The sequence below is a fragment of the Camarhynchus parvulus genome, chromosome 6 (genome assembly GCF_901933205.1).
Source record: "Camarhynchus parvulus chromosome 6, STF_HiC, whole genome shotgun sequence".
NCBI classification, from domain to species: Eukaryota; Metazoa; Chordata; class Aves; order Passeriformes; family Thraupidae; genus Camarhynchus; species Camarhynchus parvulus.
This window is the reverse complement of record NC_044576.1, coordinates 23,863,867-23,889,810: the sequence shown is the minus strand read 5'-3', so window position 1 is coordinate 23,889,810 and position 25,944 is coordinate 23,863,867. Positions and strand designations below refer to the sequence as shown.

General features: G+C 38.8%; 1 protein-coding gene across 1 annotated transcript in view; it reads right to left on the bottom strand.

Annotated features, from left to right (window-relative positions):
- The window catches only part of CFAP58 (cilia and flagella associated protein 58), a 56,596-nt gene extending 36,439 nt beyond the window's left edge, over positions 1-20,157 (bottom strand). The window contains exons 1-9 of the mRNA XM_030951455.1: positions 20,129-20,157; positions 18,487-18,768; positions 13,439-13,575; positions 11,580-11,736; positions 9,383-9,577; positions 7,119-7,256; positions 4,842-5,001; positions 4,523-4,605; positions 3,185-3,376 (exon numbers count right to left, since the gene is read on the bottom strand). Of these exons, the coding sequence (XP_030807315.1) occupies positions 3,185-3,376; positions 4,523-4,605; positions 4,842-5,001; positions 7,119-7,256; positions 9,383-9,577; positions 11,580-11,736; positions 13,439-13,575; positions 18,487-18,768; positions 20,129-20,137 (1,353 nt within the window). The 5' untranslated portion in view covers positions 20,138-20,157. The remainder of the gene's footprint in view (positions 1-3,184; positions 3,377-4,522; positions 4,606-4,841; positions 5,002-7,118; positions 7,257-9,382; positions 9,578-11,579; positions 11,737-13,438; positions 13,576-18,486; positions 18,769-20,128) is intronic.
- Positions 20,158-25,944: the final 5,787 nt, after the last annotated feature.

Genomic DNA, 25,944 nt, shown 5'->3' with positions numbered 1-25,944 from the left:
TGCTTACAATGCAATACAAAAACATAATCCCACTTTATAACCTACTCCTGTCTTTTCCTTTGCTGTTTAAACAATCTGCCAATAGTAATAGCACAGAAAAGAAATCAATATGGCATGTTTTCTATCTGCACTATGGTGATAATAGGCTGGAGCAAGCTTTGAAAGTAGGTCACTGCATTTATAAGCATTTTACTTGTTTCTGATACAATATAAGTGCAGTAAGATTGTGGACAAAGTTTTCTGAGTTGTGCTCACAGGCTAGATGCTGATTTTGCTTTTTCAGGAATGATTACACTCAAATAATTCTTTCTCATGAACACAGAAAAGATACATGCAGTGTTTCACAGCACAGCCCCATGGGAGGCTGGGCATGCTCAATTCCTGTTTAGTCAACAGGCACACTACACCTCTCAGATTTGGCAATGAGGGCATAAAGCTAAGCAAAAAGGATTTGGGATTCATCGTTTTTCCTCTGTCCTCATAGCTCTTTTATTTGTACACTTCACTATCATCTACTACTGGTTACCTGTTTAGTTCTATAAACCTACTTAATATGTCAGTAGTGGTGCTGTCCTTATTTGCTTTTCCATTTTTGATCACTCCACGAAGTGCTGTCATGGCCTTAGTGATATGCCTATTGAAGAACAGGTTTTCCAAAAGATTATGTGAATTTAAAAAAGGAAATTTATCTTTTCATTTTCCTGGATAGGTTGTTAACTGCACACTCAACATTTTAAAAGGGTTTATTTGAAAAAAGCCAACATATTAAAGACTGGTTTTGGGACTCCTCAGAAAACACAGCCAAGGAACGGTTCAGATGGAACTGAAAGGTATCAGTGAAAATTTCACTACCTCTTTTCAGCAGCCTAAACCTTACACAGATAAACCAGTATTTTATAATTTAAGAATTTCAATTCAAAAAGGCAAAAAATCTGCTAAAAGTTGTACCCAGTAATACAGGCTACATAACAAAGAGCAAGAAACAGATGGTGTTACTTGTGCTGGTTAATCTAGAAGTAGGACTTTTCAACAAGTGGCAGTGACTTGAAAATAAGCAGTCAGCCAAGGCAATAGTTAGAGAGGAAATCATGCACAAACTCCCACCCGAAAACTATTTTACTGTTGTGCATATAATTTTGTTGACTCTGTTTATCAGTTAATAGTAAATGATTGTTGTCACAATACACAGAGTATTACCATACAACTTCAGAAAGCTTTAAGCATTTGCCCTAACAGAGTAACGCCATATCACACTAGAAGGCTTCAGGCATCTGCCCATGCAGAGTAACATCATATCACTTCAGAAGTCTGTTCCTCTTGTTCTTCAGCCAAATCTTTTATGCCCTCATGTTGATGCACTGAACCTGTGTGCCCTCTGCTCGCTTTGGTGGTTGGTCAGTGCCTCTGGGCACGGCATGGCTCACTGCTGTCAATGCTGCTCATAGCTGTACCCGTTGGGGATGAGGCTCTGCCACAGCCCCACTCCCAATCCCCACAAACTGTGTGATGTGGTAAATGATGATTTTGAAAGATGAATTCTGCAGCTCTGTAGAGTATGTGCTGCTATAAATAGCCAGGCAGCTTTCAGAGCCAGAATAGTTGCATCTCTGGACTTAGATGGATTTGGTTCTTTTTCAGCTCTTATGCAATTCCAAAGGAGGGGTGCAACTTCCTGCAAAACCAGGTTGGTAGCAAAAGGTGAGAGAAGAGCACTGACTGGCCATAGCCTTACTACCATCAGTAGCTCATTCCCCACCAGCTGTGAAATGACTTCTGTAGTTTTGACACAGCTTCTCAAGTCTGAATACGTCAAACAGCGAACCTAAATATTACCTATTTACATAATAATCCTGATCCTATGTTGTCCTACCCTGCATTGGGACTTGAAGGACAAGACTGCTGTCTCACATACTCCCGTGCTCAAAACTGTTTTGCTGCTCTTCACCTATAAGTAGAGTCAGGAACTGCCCCTCTGGTGATCCAAGGAAGCCTGCCAGTCCTTTAGAAAGCTGCAGTCACTGCAGGCATAATTATACAAACAGCTCTAGTATCATAAGCCATTTACTGAGCCTCTGCCTTATAAGAAATGATAGAAAATTTACACCCAAAGTGGCAGAGGAAGAAAAGAAAAAGTAAGCAAACAAACATTTGTCATTCTCACCCTCAAAATACTATGGGCAGCCCCAAATAGAATTAAAAGAAAGAGCCTTGTAGTTCTCAGTGTTATGAATTACTCTCTGGCCCTAGCTTACAATGTTCTTAACTCATATCTACACTGTTAGAAATGCACTATGAGGGAAAGAAGGAAAATATGACTTTACAACAAAGACAAATCTCACTTTTGTGGAATATTATTTACAAGGAAATGACAAGAGGTATTCCAGGCAATGGAGCAAACACCATTCTAAAATGATTTAAAAGCCTCTGGTCAAATGAAGTTGGAAGGATAATTTTACTGTGAAAAGATAGCAAATAACTTTTGAGTTGAAACTGCTTGGAAGCTAATCCCAGTAAATCAATGAGCTCCTTGGAGGGCTCTCCAATGTGATACTCAGCAATTAATGGAACATGTTAAAAACATGTTCCTGATTTTACTTCATCAGGAATAAAGTTATACATAATAATGGGCACTAGGCAACACGAATTTTATGCCTCTACAGCTGCTCCTGGAAAACTTGTTTTGCAATCTATTTTGAACATGCTGAGCTGTTTTCACATACTGAAGTAAGCCTTCAAAATGTTAAGTACCTTACAAAGATGTTGAGCACTGTAGCGTCTCACTGGCCTCAATTTTAGGACAGTGGTCATTTGCAAGATAAGGTCTTTTGCAGATAAGACAGGACAATCAAAGTGTAACTTCCAAGTGCATATGAGAGTTTCAATTGTGAGACTTGTGTATAAGAAGTCAACAGGCCTTGGTTTGAACTCCAGAAATGGCAGTACATGGCTGGACTCCAAGTCTCTCACAGAATTACCAAGTCTCTCTCCCATTGATAAAATTTTCCTAGAGAGAGCTGAAGCAGTAGCAGGTAACATGCACTGACAGCAAGAAACATTTGTACATTGTATGAAGACCACCAATCCAAGCTTTCTCCCACTGGCATGTTAGGAAAATTAATGTATCATCTTCACAGTTCTGAGAGTAAGATGGGAAAGAACCCCTTGCACAAAGAGCTGTTCCTACCTTCTCTTTGAGCTCACTCAATTCCTTGATGAAACTCTCTCTCTCCTTCTCCAATTGGTAAATAATCTTCCTTTGTTTCTGAGCTTCTATTTTATAATGTTGGATTTCTGTCTCCAAGTTCTGTTTTGACTGCTCATGGAACTTCACCAAATCAATCTGCTTCAGAGTAGCATTTGATGCCTTGATCAAATTCTAAAGGGAACAAAAATTAATGAGTCTTGAGCTGAAAATGCGACACTGTTACCACCATGACAAAAGCATGCCATTGTCAAAGCGGATTATGGACTTTTCAATGTTATTATTCCTTATCTAATTTGTTCAGTTGAAATACTTGAACCTTATATCTGATTTAAAAAAACAAAATCTCTAGCACAGCTGCTAAATAGAGCTTTTTCTGATTTCGTTAAAACACTAGTGTCTGCATTACAAAAAATAAAATTGATAGGATTGTTTACAAGTGGATATAACTAATGACTGGAAAATCCTTACCAGCTTTAAGGCATTTTGATTGTAAAGCATGCCAATAGCCAGTAACGTAATTAATAAAGCCAAATACACTTCTTGCTCATGTCTTCAATAGAAAGTTCAAGCCTGAAATTAACCAAGCTTACTTTAAAATTTTGCATAAAGATTAAACAGAAAACATCAATATATCATCTTTACAAAATCAGCCTCCTGGTCCCACTTTAAAATTTCCTTCCCTATACAAAACAAATATTTGTTACCTATCAAATCAGAACCCCTGCTAGATTCAAGACACAGGACAGTAAATCTACACCAAATAAAGCACGTCAGAAATCATCTTTTAGCATTGAATTTAGTAGATAACATTTCAGGTCTGCCCATAAACCTGAGATGCTATACTACAGTACAAGAACCCTGGGCTGATGGGAAACAACCAGTATGAGAAACAGATCTAAAAGCAAGGATTACTACTCAAACAACCTGCCAAGCTGCTACACAGTGTATCAACACTGTGGTTGTCTTCTCTTAGCAAAGACTTACTTTCCCTAGATTAGTACCAAACTTCATAAGATACAGAGTAAAAGATCTGTGTAAAAACACAGATATAGCAAACTCTTTGGATACCAAATAATGGGTTTGCAGTTTGAACTCCCTGATGGTTTATACATTAAAACTTTGAAATCTTCTGTGTTTTTATGGATACTAACATTATTTCAGCACACAGAAAAGTAGTTTGTACAGCTGCTTAAGGAAATCTGAAGGCTTTAACTTAATGTTATGAATTCTACATTTCTGTGTTGCTGTGAATGTTTAAGCTACAGGCATTTCATTCTCAAGCTGTGAGGCTCATTAATATAACCAATGCAAACTCACCTGGTTTAGCATATCCCTTTCCCTCACAAGCCCATCTATGGCTCTCTTGTCACTCTCTGCCTGCTTTTTGCCTGTGTCCAACTCTAGAGAAAAAGAGGAAAGAGAGTGAATTCTCTGTTCAGCTTGTACAGCTGTTAAAAATGCAGAAGTCCACAATTTAGTGGACTTTTTTTTAAAGCCTTTACATTACATAACCAGTTCAAGTAGTTTTGATCAGGTTTTACAACCCTATGTATTAACTGATGCTAATGCTTATTGGGTACCTAGAATAACTTAAAAGAACTCAGAAAACAGATCCACCTATCTCTTAGGCACCTACCTTTCTCCAGTCTGATTATTTGATTTTTTAGCATGTTTTTTTCATGTTCTGCATCAACTTTTTGTTCCTCTGCAGTACGCAGCTTATTCTGGAGAACATCTCTCATTTTGCTCAGCTTTGAAATTTCAAGGCTCATATGAGCAGATTCATCCTCTATCTCCTACAGAATAGCAACAAGGAAAGGGGAGAGAAAGCATCCACAGAAAGAAGGAAGAAAATGCTTTTTTTATTTGGTTTACATTTACTCAATGAAACTCAGGAAGAAAACATACAAGTGCTGTGGGTCAGCTGCAGAAACATAATTAGCTAACTGAAAATATTTAATATAATTTAAACAAAGCCAACTTGAAATGAAAATGATAATCAAATCTTACACTTTAGGGCTGAAGATGATCAACAAAGAACCTTGAGCTGCAAACCTCACACAGCACTACTCAATTAGTCCAGTAGATTAAAAACAGGCAGATCTATTTTCATTTGAAGTACTAGCCACGGTGATTGTGATGAGAAAGATATCTGTAGTCTGGTCTGATTGCATGTCCCTAAATAGCAGGTATGTATTATCCCTATCTCTTTTATAACCTATGGCTTTAAAGAAAAGGCAAAATCCAGAGTCTGTCTCATTTGCTATACAATAGAGGGGAAAAAATAACCAATCAAAATACTACATAACTGGTTACTGGGAAACATAACCAATAATCACAACAGCAATCAGTCTTTTTCCTTTTAAGAAGTATAACTTTGTATAATTCAATGTCACTGCTAGGTTTTACAGTCATCACAGACTACAGTGTTCCACTGACAGCCTCAGATACTGATTCTGTGAGAAGGGAATCCTGCTATGAAGCATCCTCTGGGAGAATGGGAATCTCCTTAGTTCTCACTGACAATAAGCTTCAAGAGGTTTAAGAGTAGTTTGACAATTCACTTTGCCCAGCACACAGCACACTGTAGAATGGTACTGCAGGCACAATCCCTACAAAACCTGCACCCCAGATCATGACTAGGGCTCTTAACCTTTAGCAGCTGGCTTAACTGCTAACTGGGCAGTATCTTCTATTTTTTTGTTCCCAGAAGTCCTTGAACATGACTCTAAAGTTCCATCAACTTTTTCTGAAATCAGGATAAGATCATAGAAACAAAATCCTCTGACACTCTAAAGTCCCACATATAAGTCATATTTATAAAGTTTTAAATAATGATGACATTGGTAATGATAAAACTGGATAATCTGGAAAAGACAGTAATTTGTTTTTCAAATAAGTAAGAAAAACAACCTTCAGCTTGACTAATAAAATACAACAGAAAGAAACCTCCTATCATCCTTCATTAAGGATCCAAATCAGAACCATCCATGTCATATCAGTTGTGAACTAAGCTTTTAATCTGTCAGAGGTTAGTTTCTATCAGACTAAAAAGCAAACAAGCTTTTTATTTAGGTGAATTAGTTATACTCAGTAAAACTCAAGAAGATAATTATTTTCTACCTGAATTTTCCAATGTTTACTATTTTAACCCCAATGGTGACACAAAATGCAAGATATGGTAAATAGCATAATAGCATCCAACATCTATACATTACCCTTCGTCAAGTGCTCTCAAAATACCCTAATAAGAATATGCAGGAATCCTTTAATTCCTCCTCAACAGAAACTCATCTGCTTCTGAGTTGTATAAAATTACTGTTGAGTAATGTGAAGTCAGGCAACAAAACCATTTAGATCTGGAAGTAAACCATCTTGGTTATTTATATTTAACTTCCTCAATTTTGGTTATTTATATTTAACTTCCTCAATCGATACTTGGGGGGAAGAAATTTTAGTGTTGAAAGCAACTCCTTTCAGTGGAAACTATCCAGGACACCATTATTATAATTTATAACCATTTTTCAATGGATTTTGGCAAAATTCAAATTACGTTAATCATTGTAAGAAAATCATTCCTCTTATTTGAAGATCTCAGGATTGAAAAGAGACCCCATGTTTGTGACCACCCATCCTTTATGAACAGAGTGTTGAACATTTTGGTTCATGTGTTTTATGAAACAACTCCTCCAGGATAACAAGTGCAAAAATGTCAGATGAGAGGCTTGGAGACTATCTGCCATAGAAAGAATGGCTTCCAGCATCAGCCAGATCTATTCCTAAAAACTACTCATGTTTCCTCCAAAACCACCCGTGGGGAACTATCTGGACAAGAACTGAAGTCATCCCTGTCCCAAGTGGTAAGATGTCATTGGAATGATACAGCTGGTAAGATTCACCCTCTAGAACTTACTTTCAGTTGTGCCGTCTTCTGACCAATGTCCCTCATCACATCATCAAGCATTGCACTCTGCTGCTCATTGTCTTGTGAGAGCTTTTGATATTTCATCTTCAATTGCTCAAGTTCCTTACCAGCTTTTTCATTCAAGGTCTGTTAGATTAAAGAACAATCCTATCAATTATTCTAAATCTCATTACAATACCTGTGTACATCTGAAGACCAAACCTTCCTGCTACCCAGCTGCTGCAGATTGTTGTCTGCTTAAAAACCAGCCTTTGCTGCTGATGAAATTACTAATATTATTAAATATGATACGTGGTCATAATGACATGGAGAAATCATAATGTCTAATGAACAACAGATCCAGTGTCATTGTTTTTCCTGGAAGCTTAGCAGGTGTTTATTGCAGGTGGTAAATAGATATTTTCCTTCTTGTTAGGCATCTGGCAACCAGCACATAATACAGCTTGCTACATACAATTACTGAAAATGAGTATGAGATTCAAATCACTTCAATCAGCAGAGGGCAGGGAAGCTCTGTTTTATGATCAAGCATCCTCCATTAATGTGCTGATAACATTTCTCTGGGTACCTGGTTTGCTGAGACCAGGACAAAAGCATTCTGCTCTTTAAATTGTCTTCAGTTAAACATATGGAATAGTGGTTTTGTGGTTTCTACACAGAACATATATTTCAATACTGGAGCTACCAGATTTATCTTCTGCTTGACGGAAATTTCCTCGCAGATATTACATATACAAATGAAGAAACAACCATCATATCTTTCACTCCTGATGAAGTCATTATACATTGCTCCTTTAGAAAACATTAAAGGAAGATAAGTAGAACCTAGTGTAAAAAACAAGGAATACTCCTTTTTATATTGCAAATGTCAGGATAACACTGTTTCAGGCAACTCTTTATTGAGTTTTGGACGGGGGTGGGATAAAGCTTACAGCAGCTGTATCCAACCATTTTCAATGTCACGCAAGAAAGTGTATTTCATTAGAAAATTTCTTATAAAATAAGAGTAAGAATAAAAGAACAGCAGGCATCACAACAACTATTCAACTGAGACAATAACCTGATGAAATTGCAGTAGCTCTCTTACCTTCTTTTGAAGATTTCTACCCTGACCCTTGCAGAGTTGGATAGCCTGTGTTTTGGACAGACTTCAAGCAAAAGACCATTTAGGAGATTCACAGACACCTTCAAGCCAGCACAGGCAAGGAAGACAATGCAGAAGTCTGGTTAATTAGCCCACACACAGCACTTTATGTGAACTCTTATTTTGCAGGACAATTTGGATAATTGAATGTCCCTAAAATCTACACTTTGAAAACCTGGAAGAGACTATAAAAAGGAGGAAGAATGGAACAGAACCAGTATATACAATGTGATTGCCATGGCAGATGATGGAGCTGCCCTCAAAAGCTGGATCAAATCAGTGATATTCAGAAAATTAATCAAGTCTTCTCTCTATCTCTTTCCTGAGTATTTTAGTAAGACTTTGTGTTGACTAAAAATTGGCACAAACCTCTACCTCCTCAAATTCAGAGACCAGAAGGGAAGAAAAAGCTATAAAAGTTATAAATTTACAAGATACACACAACTCACAAGGAAGTTTCCCTTGAGGTAGGACTGGTTTACAGTGATGAGATCTCCCCTGCCATTTACTGAAATTGCTTCTCTGAGAGTTTCTCAAAGTCAGGGGAAATGGACTGAAAACCTGAAAATTCACACACTTGCAGAACACTATGTTAGGACATGTCCAGATAATGTTTTTAGAAACAGAATGAGGAAATCAATCAAGAAGGTTTATGAAGACAGTTCCTTGCCCTTTCACAGGCTTGAGAGGCAGATAAAAATTATTTTGAAAAAGAAGAAAGAAGGGGATGGAGGTAAAATTATTTTACCAATGCCACTAGACACAATCAATAGCAAAGCTGGCAATATAGTCAGAAGTCCAACCTGGCAGTCTCCTGCTCCTATAGATCATCCATGTTCTTCACAGATTGTGTCTCATGTGCTGTGATTTTTCAAGATGGACAACATCATTGTGATCGACTACTGACTTCTGCGAGAAATCTATCTGAAATCTGTCAGCAAGCTTTACATACTTGTTTATTAGTAAATTAATATTTGTATAAAAATAAGTGTTTATTAAAATTTAATAACTTTCCCTCCCTCTCTTTTCAGAAAAATCCATTTTCTTCTTAATTACAGATTTTACTCTAATCATAGACCTGATAAATACAGTGTGCCATGTACCCTACCTTCTGCTCTTTAAGATTATTTTCTATTTTCAGTTGTTCCTCTTTGTCATTCTCTATTTGTTGCTGTAACTTCTGGACCTCAGCTTGCTTCTTATCCATTTCAGCTTGAAGATTTTTCAGCTCAGTCTCCACTTTTTCCTTCTTTCGTAGCTCTCGTAATTCCTCACTTTGACGCAGCTGGATGTCTTGCTGAAGCTATAATAATAGAGAAGAAAACAATTTTAAATTCTGCTGCCTTTTACTCAGGAAAACAAGTCCTCTCACCTCTCTGATTCTGCCTGATTTTAAAAACAAGAGCTTCTATATTATTCAACCATCACTGTATGCCAGATCTTCTCAGAAGTAACTATGTTTTCTAATGGTTGAACAAAAAATTATTCTGCATGAGGGCCCTATTTATTGATGACAAAAATTTGTTAAACACTAGTCAGTTCACCCAGACAGAAGTACAGTCTGATACAGTCCAAACATAAAAGCATTCCCCTGGAGATGCAGTGGCATAAATATCTTTACTGTTATAAGTTACTTGCAAAGGAGTACTTCCTGAATGCGGAATTAAAATTAATCGGGGCTTGATGCTGTATTGCAAGGATTTTTCTTTTTATTATTCTCTCTGACTAGCAGAAACACTTATTACATTGATATTAAAGGAAAGAGAGAGATGTTAGACCAGTGTTCATTTTCTCAACTGGTCTCAATCTTTCTACTCTCAAAGTTCCTATGTGGAAACTCTGAAAGAGGAAATTTTTCTCATATTTAATAGACTGTCTTGTGACTCCTGCTCTCATCCTCCACAAAAATTTGATGGAGCAGAATCAGCAGAGAGAAGACACAGGGGGCTGATCCATATGGAAATATTCAGTTCAGCCAGGGACCAGCAATTGAAAGATGTTCTTTGCTTAAGGATCCCTCCCCCTCTGAGCCCACAGATGAAAAGTTGCCAGAACTAACAGGGTCTTCAACAGGATCTTCAAAGAGACATTGTCATTTAAGCAGTCTGAAGTGGAGAATATTTTCATACTGGAAGAATGGAGGTGATTACAAATGCTGTAACAATTCTGTAAATTTAAGGGTTGATGAAGTGAGTATCAGAAGATTAAGGCTGCCAAGATTCAACAAGTTTTGACTCTTTTCTCTCATGCCCACAATGCTGTCAGAAAAACAAAGATTTTATAGTCTCTTCTTCTACATTACCAGTCATCTTCTTTATAAATAGAAACAATTTCTGTGCATGAAACCTAGACTGATCATTACTTTCCTATGTGTGATTTATAAAAAACTGAAAGCCAAAACGTCTTCTCTGTTCTTTGTTTAAGTGTGATTTTCTACTCTTCCTTTCTCCACGTGTCTTGCTCCAGCCCCTATTTATATTCTGCTTTAATTCTTTCATTTCTCATTATTATGCTTATATATGTGATATATCAAGAGTTCTGTATGCCATCTTCCATCTTTTTCTACCTTCCATTCAGTGGCTATTCCTCTGATGCTCAATGGCTAGCTGCTCTATACATTTCAAGAAAGCCATACACATTGATCACAAAAAACAACTGTCTACTCAGATGGTCAGAAATATAGAAAGCCTAACTTCATGTACAGCTGATATGGAGTATGACTACTCTCTACAGACAATTGTGTGGTGGAAAAATTAAGTGGAAAAACAGTAAACCAGAATCAGAGTAAAGAAGAAAGTAGGAGGTACCTGACTATGAAAAAAGCAAAAATCTAGAAAAGGCTTCCCATAAAGGAGAGAAAATAACTTCATTATTTTTAAGCCAGATTTTGATAGATTCTTAAGAATGATGGTATCTCATAATATGGCAACCACTGCCAACAGCAAGGGACCAAGAATCTCCATTCCAGGTCTATGTTCTAAGTGTCTTTTTTGAGGCATAAGGATTTACAATACAGAAAACATCCCATTTCTTCAGCATTAAAGATTATTCCAATTCAAAAAAACAACCTTGGCCTCAGTGGGGTATTGGGAAGCTGTGGAAGCAGCTGGTACATGACAATACACTTTGCAAAGTACATAGCCTAAAACACAGAAAAATATAAAAGTCATCCACTGCAGAGTCCACTCAGAGCACTCCTGAAAACGTTTAAGATGCAAAACAACAGCTAGACTGGAGATCAATTGTAAGTGTGGAGAAAGGCTCAGGGCAAAGCCTAAAATCACCATCTGGTGATCAGTACAGACCTGCAAAACGGATTGCTCTGCCTCGTTTTTTGCCTTTTCTGTTTCCTGCTGCTGCTCTGTGATTTCAGTGAGACTTTGACGTAACTCCACAATTTCTGACAACAGTTGGTCTCGCTCTTCTGTTACCTCTTCTTGAAGTCTTAGCAAATCCTCAACACTGGAATCAAGGAAATAATAGTCAAGCAGTGTCACAGGCAATTTCTGTTCTTCCTCCTATGCCAGACAAAGACTTTTGTGAGAAAGAGGAGTTTAATTTTTTTTTTTCATTTTAAACTCCTCTGTATGAAGACTGATGGTCAACTGAATTATATGCTTTTATCTACTGTAAACAGAGTAACCATCAGCCAAGTCAAAACTCTTTCTTGTCTAAATAAACCTTCAATTTCCCAGAAAGGTAACAGGGAAAAAATTTTCTTCTTTTGTTCCCACTGCAAAATTAGTCAGGGACCAAAAATATTACACTGTTGTAACCTGTCTCTCTGCACCTCACCTGACTGGACACCTAACTAGGTTATTTCTTACAGTCATATAATGTAAAAATAAAAGCTGACTCTGTTTTGACACATTTACAATATGAAAGGAAGTCCAAGCGTGTGTTCAAGCTCTGTCTTAAAAGCAGCCTAATTGTTCTAAAAGATTATTGGGTTTTCAAGGCTGAAATCTGTAAAGGAGTTACTTAGTCTCATGGCTTTGTCACTGGACAGGGTATTTAAGCATGGAACTGAGGGCAATACAGAGGGAACTTCAAGAAGAAATTGCAAGCTGGCAGCAGCCTGGGCAGAGCTGGAAACAGGAGTGAGGTGTTAGCAAAGCAACAGCTCCTGGCTCTTGTAGGAAAATGCAAAAAGCAGCTAAGAGAAAAGACTTTAAGGAGAGTTATACTAGGAGGAGGTTGGATGACCAAGGTTTTAGATCCAAGGAAAGCTGTTAAACAGGTCTAGAACATGTCAAGGACAAAAGGTGAAGGATTTGTCATGGACCCAGGTGCTTTATGTGCTGGCACATTCCTTGGAGGGGGAAGTGGCCGAGCACACTGAAGGCCTCCTGTTTTTGCAGCCTGGATACACAGAGAGTGCAGAGACAAGCATGTCCCACACATATCCTGCATGCATATTATAAATAAATACCTTAAACAGTGTGAAAATTTCAAGCCATAATCAGGCAGACCAACCACCAGCAATTTTAGTAGAAAGTGCACAGGCTATATGGTCAAAACACTTCCTAATATGTTTGAGTTTAACTTAATGTTACAGCATAAGCAGTCTCTGAGGACCTGATACTACAAACAGTACGTTCTGGAGAGCTTCTGAGCGGCTCCAGAGGGTGATTATAATGTCCACAATGCAATGGCTTAGAAGCTTCATCTCAGACTAGGTCCCCCTAAATGTGTTTGGTTAAAAAAACCAAAACATAATCTTGAAAGTGTATAAAATACAAACAAATACACAGAGAGTGTTAAAGCCTTATAACAAAGCTAGGAACAGAAGAGAAATCAAGTGTCCTGCCTTCCTGATTTATCTACTTGACCTTGCTGCTGTGAAATGTAAAAATGTTGACAGGATCCTATTCTCAAAGTATGCTGAAGAGTTTGTCAGATAAAACAATATGACACATACTGAGAAAGTGCATAGGATTCATTTTATTTGATCTTTTAGCTTAATCCAATACTGAATGAACTCAGTCAGACCCTGATTCTGTTACTTACTCACTGCATAAACACACAGAAAAATAAATGTGTATTCATGAGAAAAGTAAAAGACAGAAAAGATCTATGTTTTCCACAGTGTCTACATGGCTAAACAAGGTATAGAATGATAGAAAATCAGATCAGGCTTTCCCTCTCCCTGAGGAAAACTTACTTGTAATCCTGTCCAGCTCTTTCCTTCATTAAATTATTTAGGTGTGAAATTTCCGTTTTTAGTGAATCAATTGTTTCCTTTGTTTTCTGTTCCCTTTCATGGGCTTTATCCACCATTTTCCAGGCCCTTTCAAGCTCCTAGGAATGAAATGGAAAATAATTACAAAAATTAAATTGTGTTTTAAAATAACCACAAATTAGAAATTAATTGCCTTGCACTTTACTTAGTTGAGAAAATAGATTTTTGTGCCTTTTCATGATTAGGTTCACAACAGTTCCCTTCACTTGGTATCTTTGGTTTTGGCTGAGGGCATGGACTCTGTGAGGCTTTGATCACATGAGTACCACCAATATCAGTAAAAATTTACTGACTATTCAGTGCCCACAAAGGTATCATCTACTTAAATAACTCATGTCTGTAAAATTCCTATTAGGACAATGAGCATTCAATTTGATTTGGATGAGGAAAAGATGTTACTCAGCTTTTCTTCCTCTTTGTTCATTTTCATCTGTGAAGACTTAATGTAATTTGATTTTAACTAGTTTTTCAGGTAATGCTCAATTCTTATGCCAAATTTTAGCACATGGAGTTACTTAAATGACAGATTTGTGTATCATCTCTCACAAGCCTAGGGTTTGATACCCACAAACAGGATAAGGGAGGAGGATTCACTTCATTTTATAACTTCCTCTGCATCTCTCTCCATTGAATCAGATCCTTATGATCTGATTCAAAATCAAGGTTTATTCCCTGCTAGGTTCAAATAAAGCTCCTACCATTTCTGGAATCCTGTGCTAAAAAAAAAAGTCTGAATTCAGCAAGTGACTGGACTGGAAGGAAAGTTCCTGAAGTCTCAGTAAATTATGAAGATACTACTTTTACACTAGGAGTCCCTGAGCTTCAAATCACAGCATGATGCTCTTTTCTCAGCTGGCTCATAGCAGAGTTCAGGACTTCATGAACTTGTACAGATTTAGACCCCAAGTGTGGCTGTGCAGTTCTACATTAGCTCTAGGGTCTCTGCAAGGAAAGCCAAATAGAAGCATCATTATATCAGGCCATAATACCCCTTTCAACTCCTACTTGCATCATATGAAATTGGGGCAGGAAAAAACTATTTTAGAAACCATCTCCACAAGGAAGAAAATTAAAAAAATTAATTTATATCAAATTGTTTACAAAAATTCGTTATTGTAATTGACACCTCTGTTTGTTCCTAAAAAAAAACTATTTAATGTTAAACTCTAAATTATGACAGCTATGTTACATTATATTGTTAATATGCTTATGGAAACCTTAAAAATCAAATATACGTAATATTTAGCTGTTTACTGCCCAAATTAAAAATTCAAACTATAGAACTAGCAGAAGTAACAGGCTACCAGATTTTGCTGAATGGTAACACAAAATATAACATCTGTAGCCTCTTCAAAATGCAGAGGGAATACATTTCCATTTTATTTATTTAACTAGCTCAGCATATCCAAATTTGAGAAACCATCTGGAACATAAAGATCAGGAATTTTTGCTCTTCCTTTTTTTCCACACATACTAATAAAGAGGTAAACGATGAGCTTTCCTTGCTCAGAAATTCTGAAATTACAGTCAATTAAACTCACTACCTACAAACAGTATTTTCATTACTTGATAAATTACTTAGTTCAAAATTTAGCCTGAAAAATATGATTTTTCACTTATGTATTAAGCATTTTTAAACAGCTTTATATATAAAATCAATTTTTATGTCATACATTGTGAGTTCTAATTTCCATTCAAAGCAGCAATGATCATACATAAAGCATTAAGCATTATCTAATAAATTATAAGTTTTTCATTAAGTAATATCTCACACAGAGAAGCTAAATTCTGAAATGTAAATAAATGCATGTTGGGCTGAAATAATGGCACAAAGACACAGTGTACATATTGACTTGCAGAAAAGCATAAAATATAATTGCAAATAAACATGTTTCAGATTTGTCAACCAGTAAGAGGCAACCACCCTTTCTCTAGAAAAAATGCAAATTGAAAATAAGATTAAAGCTGATTACTTACATCAGAGCTTCCTGCTGGCTGATTAGACTGTGATTAAAATTGGTGAATTAAATCATTACGATTAGAGTTTTGCGGAATAGGACTGGGGAATAAAATCAATAAGCCTCTGAAAAGTTTTAGTGGCTTCAGAGAGTCTTTTGTTCTGATGAGTATTTGCAAAAGTGATCTCTTGAAGTCAATAAGACCATTCAGATAAGCACTGGTTTCAGGTCACCCTAAGCTGTGCTTTTTGAACTTTTATCTTTGGCCTGTAAAAACTATTGTATTGAATTTGTATTGATAATACCAATTTTTATCAAAAAAGTAAGAAGACATGGGTGATGGCCACATTAATAAGCAAAATCTAAATAATAATTTTCTACAGACTTCAGCATCAGCAAAACTGAGCTTCATTGTAGCTGCTCCTTGGTTGTGTCTTCTGCTGTAAGAGCGGATCAATGGATTCATTATTTTCAGAAGTAAAAAGGAGCAAAATTTTGATGATGGAAGTCTTCATAGAGGAAATATTCACATTGTTATTCAGTGTGAAAGACTGCACTGTGTCAGCAACATGGGGTGATTGCAGTACAAGATAGGTAGGTAATGCATGGCAGTCTGCTGCATAATTAAAGGAAGTACCCTGGATGTTTGCTGTTAGAATAATTCAAAAATCTTTGGAGAAGTACTGAACACTGGAACTTGTGAAGCAGAACTTATGAAGTGTGACTGCTTTACTTTGCTTTCATTAAATACCCCAAAAGATCACATCAGTTTCATTGCTCAGAAACTGAGAATTAATGAAACGTTTTCTTATTATATTGGATTGATACGCCTGGAAATTGAAAATTTGGTAATTTCAAGCAGGGCAGTACAAGCTCCTATAAATTCCTCTTCTAGAGTACTTCCAGCGCAGACTCATGGATCAGTGTGTCTAGCCATGAAAAACAGAATTGAATTCCCTTCATGATTAGCTTGGCCCTTTGCTCCTTTGATATTACTGTAAACAGCAGATTGTTGTGTCCGGTTTATTAAAACTACAAAACAGATCCTTTAACTGCCACCTGACAGTTAACAGCTATCGATTATCACTGACTCACCTCCTACCAACCACTGAACTGTGTGCTTAACCCTTGCCCTAAACAAACTCTACTGATTACAAACAGGCTTCACACAGAGAAAAAATTTTCTTCTGCAACTTTTATTTCTTACCCTAATGACCCATCAAGTCATCAAGATGTAGGGCCTTAATTTGGAGCAACTATTCCATTTTTACAGCAACTGTTCCACTTTTACAAGAACACCCCATCAGGATTCTTTTATGGATTATAAATAATTAAACTGTGGGACAGATAGTTTGTTTAATTTAGCACGAAAGAATTTCATCTTGGCTACTTTAGCACTTGAACTTCCTTCAACACTTAGCTTGGATACACGGGAAACAAATTGTTTGAATATTAACAAAATTGTAGTGAAATACTACAACTCTTCTCGAACTTTCCTTCAGAAAGAAGAATAATATGGAATATAAAGGGTTTACCAAGCAAAACCTCAAACAAGACATGAGCATTTTTAACAATATCCAAATAATTCCTGAACATTTAAGAGGACTAATTCTCATAACCAAACTGAAAAAGTATCAGCTGTATACTTGACTCACAGCACACCACTAGAAATGAAATGTCACATGTTGTGCATTGCACATCATTTCTAGCAGGATCGTATTGTCAAGCAGCTTTTTCACTAGAAAATCACTTAATGGGTTCAATAGTAGGCAGTATGGTTCAGTCATATCCTGCTTGAGCTTAAAATTAGCTGCTGAAATTGGAAAGGCTCTTATTTTCCCAACATTTTCACTCCTCAGTTTTATGACATTACTGAGATGTCTCCTCAGTTTGAGAACATCTTGAAGGACCACCTCTCCTACTGTTCATACACAGAGTATTGCCATGTGATAGCAAAAAGGAAATTTTAAGGATCATTGTGGTTCTTGATGTTCATCTACCAGGTTTTGATTAGCAGCAGTGAAAATCAACAAGATTTTCCATGCTTTTCTTCCTCCTTGAAGAGGCTTTGGGCACAGGTTTGCAAGCAGCAGCCATAGGATGACAGTGCTGCTATTTATATTTACTCTGAATTTATTTTCTTCATAATTCTAAGGACAAGAAACTCATTTCAAAGAACTATTTCTGTAGTGCTCAAAAATCACTCTGGATTGCTACACTGGCTTTATTTTACTGGAACAAAACACTTTATCGTAAGGCATGGAGGTTTCCCAAATAAGTACTAAATTAAACCCTATCTAGGTATCACAAAGCTAAGTTTTTTAACCATCTGAATGAAGAAGTTCCACATACAGTCTTATGATCACTTGGCAGCTTTAGGTTTCTGACAGTGAAAATTCACTGTAAGCTAAAAACATCAACTCTTTTTTGGGAGCCAAGCACTTTGATTTGACAGAGTTTAAATCAATAATAACAAACAACACATCAGAGTAAATTGGTGAAACCACACTGAAATGCTATATAGGATTCCTTTCCAAAAGCACTGTGAAACATTTATTTATATAAGTTGTCACTTCCCTGGCCTAAAATCCATACTTCAAAAAAAGTACGTTTTTTTAATGTTCTGGCAATAGTTAACATCCAAGCAATCCTTCAAAAGTTATAATGAATCAAAACCAGTACATTAAGTTGAAAATGTGCCATTTTACAGAGGGAAAGCTTAAACAAAAACTATTAGCAAGGACTTGAAAGCTGACGGAGTTGGTTTAGCGCAAATAAGCACAGAAATTTACTAAAACCTGTAAATATACCAGGCTGAGCAAACAAAGCAGAGCAGAGGTTAAACAACTGGAGATAGCAGAGCAGAGGTTAAACAACTGGAGATGCCACCTCTATGCTTAATCCTCCAGGTAGTTCTCTACATAAAATCAAGTGCTCTTTCAGGTGCTTTTCTTATTACCATGTTTTTCATTAACAATTTCAGATCATACTTCATTCTATTCAAAACTTTACCGACTTCAATGATGATATAGTTTCCTCATCATCATGAGTGATTTTGGTGAGCACAGCTACTTTGGATGACTTCTCCACAAGCTCAGCACTCAGCTCCCTGCATTTCTCCATGAGATGCTGTTCATTTTCACGAGACTTCTTCATAACAGCAAGCAGTTTCTCATATTCGACACGGAATTTTTCCAGAGCTTCATCTCTACTCAGTATACTGATGAATTCTTGGGAGTCTTTTTCCAGTGCTTCAAAGGCACTTTCTTCTACATATGGTTTGTCAGACTCTTCCTGAGTGAAATAATCAACAGGAAGAATTCAACATCTCACTTATGACCCCAGAATACAAAAAAGTAATATACTGAGTGTATAACAGCTACTAAGAAATCATGACAAAATTTTCTGTAATAACAGTTCTTTTGCTAGCATATAATATGCATGTTGTAGGCTATTTTTCAAACACATTTCTCCTAATTTTACAGAAATAACTTGTGCTTTACCAGCCAGAGTTCTTATAATTGAGTCCCACAACTGCTTTAAAGACAAGTCTATAAAATACCATAATTGTGATAGTGTTTGAATAATGCATCAACCACTGAGGAAACCCAGGATTTTAGCCCTAATTCTGCCCAGTTCTCTACCCTCTAAAGTCTGATTAGTTTATGATTTCTATCCAGATAGTGCCAGAGACATGCTGACAAGCACATCTCAAAGCTCCAGTAATGCCAACACAATCCAGTCCTCCCTCTGTGGGAATTGCTACTGTTAAAACTTCCCCAGAAGACATTTTTCATCTAGCTCAGTTCTGATGCCAAATCCTTGCAAATGCACCTCTGAGGTGCTCTCACTAGGATAGGGAAGCAGCCCTCCTGTCAGCAGGAAGACCTCAAGGGCAACTTTATTGCTGCAGCCCATGCTCTGGCTGGCATCAAAGAACAATCTGAGCTGTGAGCTGAAACTTAGCGCATCCCTCCTTCAAACCTGCTCTGGGGCTCTAGGCTTTCTTCTCATTTCATCCTCCCCTCCACAGCACAGAATGAGAAAATGGTTTGGGTTGGAAGGGACCTTAAAGATCATCTCATTCCAACTCCTTCCCATGGACCTTCCACTAGACTGTGGTGGAATAACATTGCTCAGAGCTCTATCCAACCTGGCCTTGAACACTTCCAGGGATGGGCCATCTGCAACTTCTCTGAGCAACCTGTGCTAGTTTCTCACCACACTCACAGTAAAGAATTTTCTCCTAATACCCAATCTAAACGTACTCTCAGTTTGAATCTGCTCCCCTCTGTCCTGTCCTGTCCCCACTACATGCCCTTGTGAAAAATCCCTCTCCAGCTTTCATGTAGCCTCCCTTCAGGTAGTTCAGACGAGCAATAATGAGGGGGGAGGCAGGCCGGGAGTCATACCCATGATCTTATACGTAGCAGCTACTCCTAAAATATAAGAGTTACTATTGCTTGGGTGCAAGTAGCCTGATTGCTCCTACTTTCAGCACAGAACCTAACTGAGCTCTGCTCACACAGGTGACACATAAATGTGGTATATGGCTACAGATGATACACGGGTGATGTTGCTGGGCTTCTCCTGAGGTGCAGCCCTCGTCCCGTCCAGGGACAGGAAGGGACGGCAGGGACAGATTACAGGTTACCTCAGCCATGCTGCCGTCGGGTGGAGGTGGCGGGCTCGGCGCAGAGGGTCGGTGTCGGTGTCGGTGTCGGTGTCAGTGCCGGTGCCGGCACGGGTGGCGGTGCTGGTGCTGGGGCGGTGCCGGTGCCGGCGGCGGTGCCGGTGCCGCGGGCAGGGGCGGTGCCGGTGCCGGGGCGGTGGCGGCCCGGGCCCGCGGCAGTGCCGAGGCCGCCGCTCGCAGCCAAGGCCGCTCTGGTATCGTAGCAACGGCGGCGGCTGCGGGCGGGGCCGCGCTGGGCCCGGTCACCGTTACCCACGGGACCGGCGGCGTACGGGGATGGCCCAGTCACCCCGCTGCCGATGGGTGACTTGGCCTCCAAAATCTGTGTGTCCATCTTGCTGCTGAAGTTCGGCCGTCGGGGATTTTTACCTGGACACCGAGGAGTGTTTCCCCTCTGGCCTAAAGGGCTCCCGGAGCAGAGCGACTGAGCGCGGCCGGCAGGGTGGGCCAGCTCAGTCCCAGAATTGTTAGGGTTGGACACCTCTGGTGATCATCCAGTCCAACCGCACTGCCAAGGCAGGGACACCCAGAGCAGGTGACACAGGAATGTCTCCCGATGGATTTTGAATGTTTCCGCAGAGGGAGACCTCACGACCTCCCTGGGCAGCCTGTTCCAGTGCTTTGCCACTCTCAATGTAAAGAATTTCTTCCTCATGTTGAAGTGGAACGCCTCGTGGTTTAGTTTATGGCCATTGCTCCTCATCCTGTCACTGGGCACCACTGAAAAGAGCCTGGCACCATCCTTTTGGCATCTGCCTTTGAGACATTTATATGCATTGCTGAGATCCCTCTCAGTCGTCTCTGCTCTCTCAGACTGAACAGGCCCAGCTCCTGCAGTCTCTCATCACTCAAGAGATGCTCCAGACCCATCATCAACTTTGTGGCCTCCACTGGACCTTTTCCAGTAGCTCCTTCTCTTTCTTGTACTGAGTCCACCAGGGTCCTGTGGAAGGCAATAAACAGGGATTTGTGCAGTTTGGGGGCAAAAATCATAGAACCACAGAATACATTGGGTAGGAAGGGACCTTAAAGATAATCTCATTTCAACCCCATTGCCATGGGCAAGGACACCTTCCACTATCCCAGGTTGCTTGAACTCCATCCAGCTTGGGCCGGAACACTTCCAGGGATGGGGTATCCACAACTTCTCTGGGCAACCTGTTCCAGTGCCTCATCACCCTCACAGTAAAGAATTTCTTCCTAAAATCTGATCTAAATCTACCCTTCTTCAGCTAAAGGCCATTTCCCCATGTCCTGTCTCTACATGACGAATGGCATTTGGAGCCTGACTTCCGCCATATCATCGTACCTAACTATTCACAGTAGCTTGTCTGTGCATGTGGATGCTTTGGCACAATCCATGGTGCAGGAAAAGGGGAGGCAGGACAGCAGCTCAAGGATCAGCCACTGCTGTTCTCTCCACTCCCAGCTAACCCCTGAAATGGTGGGGTTTATCTCTCTAAGCACACAAATTGTTCCATCTGATAGCTTTTTAGGGCAGGGAATGTACTGTACCATGTATACACTCCCTAGCAGCATGCATGTTGGTTAAGACCTTAAAGTACCACTTGAAACAAATAATGATGACAGAAAACTTTTTCTCGTGCTGGTTTAATGAAGCCTGAATTGTAGCACTTCATTTTACTGATTACGTGGCAAAATAGGCAGTTTCAAATGGATGCTTTCAAATGATCTGATTTTACCATTAGAACTGGAGAATAATACACATTTTATAATGTATTCTTTTTATGTGTGACTTAATTTACAAAATACCCTGCACACTGAAATATTCAATCATTTCAATGCACACTTCTAATAAAAAAAATCAATAAAGTTCCTTTTCTAAGTTTTGTACTCCCCTTTTCCCTCATTTTCTTTTGTACTGATGTTTCTTACATAATAAGATTACAAGGAAGATGATTATGATAAATTTCTTGATTCTAGGATTTCAGTTCTCAAGAGGACCAAACTTCTAGACCTTTAACATAAAACAACTGCACATGTAATGAAATACCAAATGATACAATTTTAATTTTATAAGCAAAATACTGCTGGAGGAAAGGGACATGCTCAGAATTTTAAAAAATAATATTATACAATAAACAAAAAAGGCCTTCCAATTTACATCACAAATATATAACTTTGATATTTTAATATTGTTTCTTATGTCTTTAAAAAGAAAACAGGAGTGGAAGGGAGATAGTCACCTTTGGGCTTCAGGTTCATGCTTAGGCTTGAAGGAAACAGTATAAATGTCTTTAAAAATTATACCCATTTGTTAGGACATTTCTATGAGCTTCCTGGTCTGGTTGAAAATGTTCACTGCATGAGCTTGGACTAGAAGACCTTTAAAGGCTCCTCCCAACCCAAACTATTCTATGATTCTACTCTTATGTTTTTCAAAGCCCTCATGATCTGTGTCCTCTGAGACTATGTAAGTGTGACTGCATAGACTGGTCTTCATGACAACTTCCATTTGAGCCAAATTCACACAAATTCTTCAAGTTCACCCTCGTGGCAGCCACATCTCTAACTGCAGTGCAGACATATTGGGGTGAGTGTTAGGAGTCCATGTAACTCATGCAAAAGCCCATTTTATTTTAAAGCCTTAAAACATCACAATTCATAGCACATAAGTGCAACCAGAACACAAATCTGTGTGACTGTATAGACCAAAATAGACCAAAATATTCACATTGAATTAATTCTGCAACAAATTGTATTAACAACAAGAGAATGCCTCAAAGGCTTCATAAACAAGGAGCTGCACTGACACTCAAGAGGACACCTGAGTTTCTGAACTTAGCAAGAATTTACTTTAGCTCAGGACCAGCCACTTAAAATTCTCTGTGCTTGAGACTCATCAGTGAAGTGTAAATAACCACATCTGCCCTCCTGCAATGCTGCTGTGACTGTCATGGATATAAATGATGCACTCATGTCATAGAGAGAACCTCTGGACAAGGTGGAGCTCTTCAAGTGGAGCCACTTTTTAACTCCCTTTTAAGATGAGCACATGTCCCCAGCTCTGCAAAAACCTTTCTGCTAATAAGAGCAAAAAACTCCAATGGCCACAGAAGAAAAAAATACCTTAAATAAAAACAAATAAATCTCCATTAATAGCAAGGACAAGCCAGACCTAGAAAGTTTCAGTTCATTGAAAAAATTGTTATTTATTTCCCTGAATGTCTTTGTTCAAGATGCACATGCACTTTATGGTAAATAAGAAGAATCACTTGTCTCACCAGCTGCATAAAAGAGTTTTGCATCAGTGGAGTGTGTTCATGTGCATGAAGAAAGGGTTACTAGAGAAAAAATGTTAGCTCACTGATTTATTTGAGGTCACAACCCTTGTGCAGTTAATTTAAATCACGTTTTAAACTGCAGTAGCATGAAAATGATAAGCCATTACTTCCTGAATGTAAGGATTTATGGGCTGCTGCAGAGATATAAATAATAAAGTACAATCTCATCATAAGATGACCCAGGAGTATGTATGCCATCTGGGGCAGGGACCATGACAGTACGTGTCTTCTGGAAAGTGTAATAGGAGCCCTGTAAGGAGAGGATGAAGTGCTGAAGGAAAGCGCGGGGGCTGAGGTGGCTCCTCCAGCCCCGCTGCTGTCGGGAGGAGGCAGCGCCGCACCGCGGCCGTGCCCGCTGAGCTGACCCCAGACCCCCGACACGGCTACAAACATCCCGAAACACCTGGGATGGAACGCGGGGTGAACGCGTGCCCGTGCACGAGGCTCTGCTTTTCAATTCGGATTTGCTCCGTTTACTCAGATAACATCATCAATGGAAAATTACCGCTAAGGAATGCAAAATTTATCCACCTAATATTAAATTGTTGTTTGATGTACATTACAAATATGTTACATAAATATTACTTAATCTAACTGAAAGTCTTGTAATTTGCCCAGCAGGATGGAAATCCAGCAGAGCCTCATGGCCCCAAAGAGCAGAGATGCTTCAGGCACTGTCAGTGGGCTGACATCCTGGGACGTACCCTGCAAACCAGATTGCCCTCTCAGAGTTACATCAGTCTTGCAGTATTAAAAGCAACAAAAGGTACTGAAATGCTCCTTACTGAAAAGGCTCCTTTTTCTCCGGTGACAAGGAAATTCTATGTAGTTCTCAATTACTTAATTATCTAACTGATGTTTTTACTATATTCTTTTCTAATGTCCTCTGTTATTTTCAAACTTAATGATAGTTTTATAACAAGAACGGTTGTTCAGTTTAAATTGGATTGAGACTTTCTATTTTGTTCATAAAGATGATGCAATAGATCTCAAATAACAGTAACCTTTGATCATGTTTGGCACCAGAGTTGAGCTAACGATCTCAAGAGAGGAAACATTACCATTTTCATAAGAAGTTAAATCATAGCAATGCTTTAATTAATAGAAACACCTAAATAAAGACCTTGATTAGTTCTGAGAAGCTAAAGCTGACAAGTGGTCTGTGTATAATGTACAATTACATGTTCTACCTAAAAAATAACATAGATGAGAATAAAATTTATTCAATAATCCTGAAACTAAGTTGAACTTACTATTCCCCAGTATGGTTTGAAATTGCAGAACAGTTTTCCATCCCAGGTTTTCCTCCCGGTTCTGAAACCAGGATTACTATGGCATGTTAGAAAATTCCTCTCTTGTTCCCTCCTCCAAGCTAAACACAGGACTTCTCCAAGACTTCTGGATGAAAGCAATGCTCTGCAGATCCCCATCACCATCACTGCCCACTGTGGGCTCCTGCCATCACCAGTGTTATGGTTTATGCTACAAGTCTGGCCTTCACCTTTAGAGAGTGAGATGGGGGGACTTTTCTTCCTATATATGTGAAGGAATGGTCTGATAGAAGTAACTCCTCCCATCCTGTTGCCAGCATCATTAATCACTGGAGAGGCTATACAGGAAAGCCTACAAGGCTTTTAAAGACACTTGGTCCTGCAGAGCTCTTAGGTTTCTTCAATCAATTATTTCCATTACCTGCTTACCAGTTCTGACACATGGCTGTCTTCTCAATCAGGAATATTTGGGTCTATTTAAAAATGAGTTTCAAATATGTAAGGAGTGCTCATTAGCTTTCCAACAGCCTTTTGGTTCCAGCAGCAGAATCCAGGCCCTAATATCATATTCCTGTTCTACTCACATTTTATTCTCCAGCCTTTTAATTCTCAGCCACCAAGCTTTCCCTAGATGAAAAGTCTGTCAGATATCTTTCACTATTTGACACCTGACTCCTCTGGAAGGAAGAGACTATTAGAGAAAATCTTAACACCCAGAGAAGGGTGGAGAAGTCACAGAGATTTAAGATGTTTATAAGGTCAGCTGTAGGGGACAGATGAGGACACTGTATGGTGAGCTGTGAGGAGGTGATCCCATCTCCCTGCACATGTCCTTGCATGATATGCAGGAGCTGTGAAATGTCCATGGGTGGGAATCTCCCACTCCCTTCTTCCCTTGATCTGCTCCTGCTATGCCTGCTAAAGCACCATCCTGCTGCAGTCTCCTTCAGGCTTACACAAGGGTGGGCCCCAGCAAGGCCTGACAAGTGCAAGATTATCACTCCTGCTTTCTCTCTGTGAAGTGTTAATGTAATTCCCCTGTGTACTCCAGGCTTGAGGTTGTCTCCAGTATTCTTTGATTTTTTTAATTTACTGTTTCTAATAGTTTAAGGAACTGTTGATGGTTTTGTAATGAATTAGAAATTCTAGTGAAAAGAATAAGTTCTCAATCATCTAACATCTCTGAAAGCAGCTGGGAAAG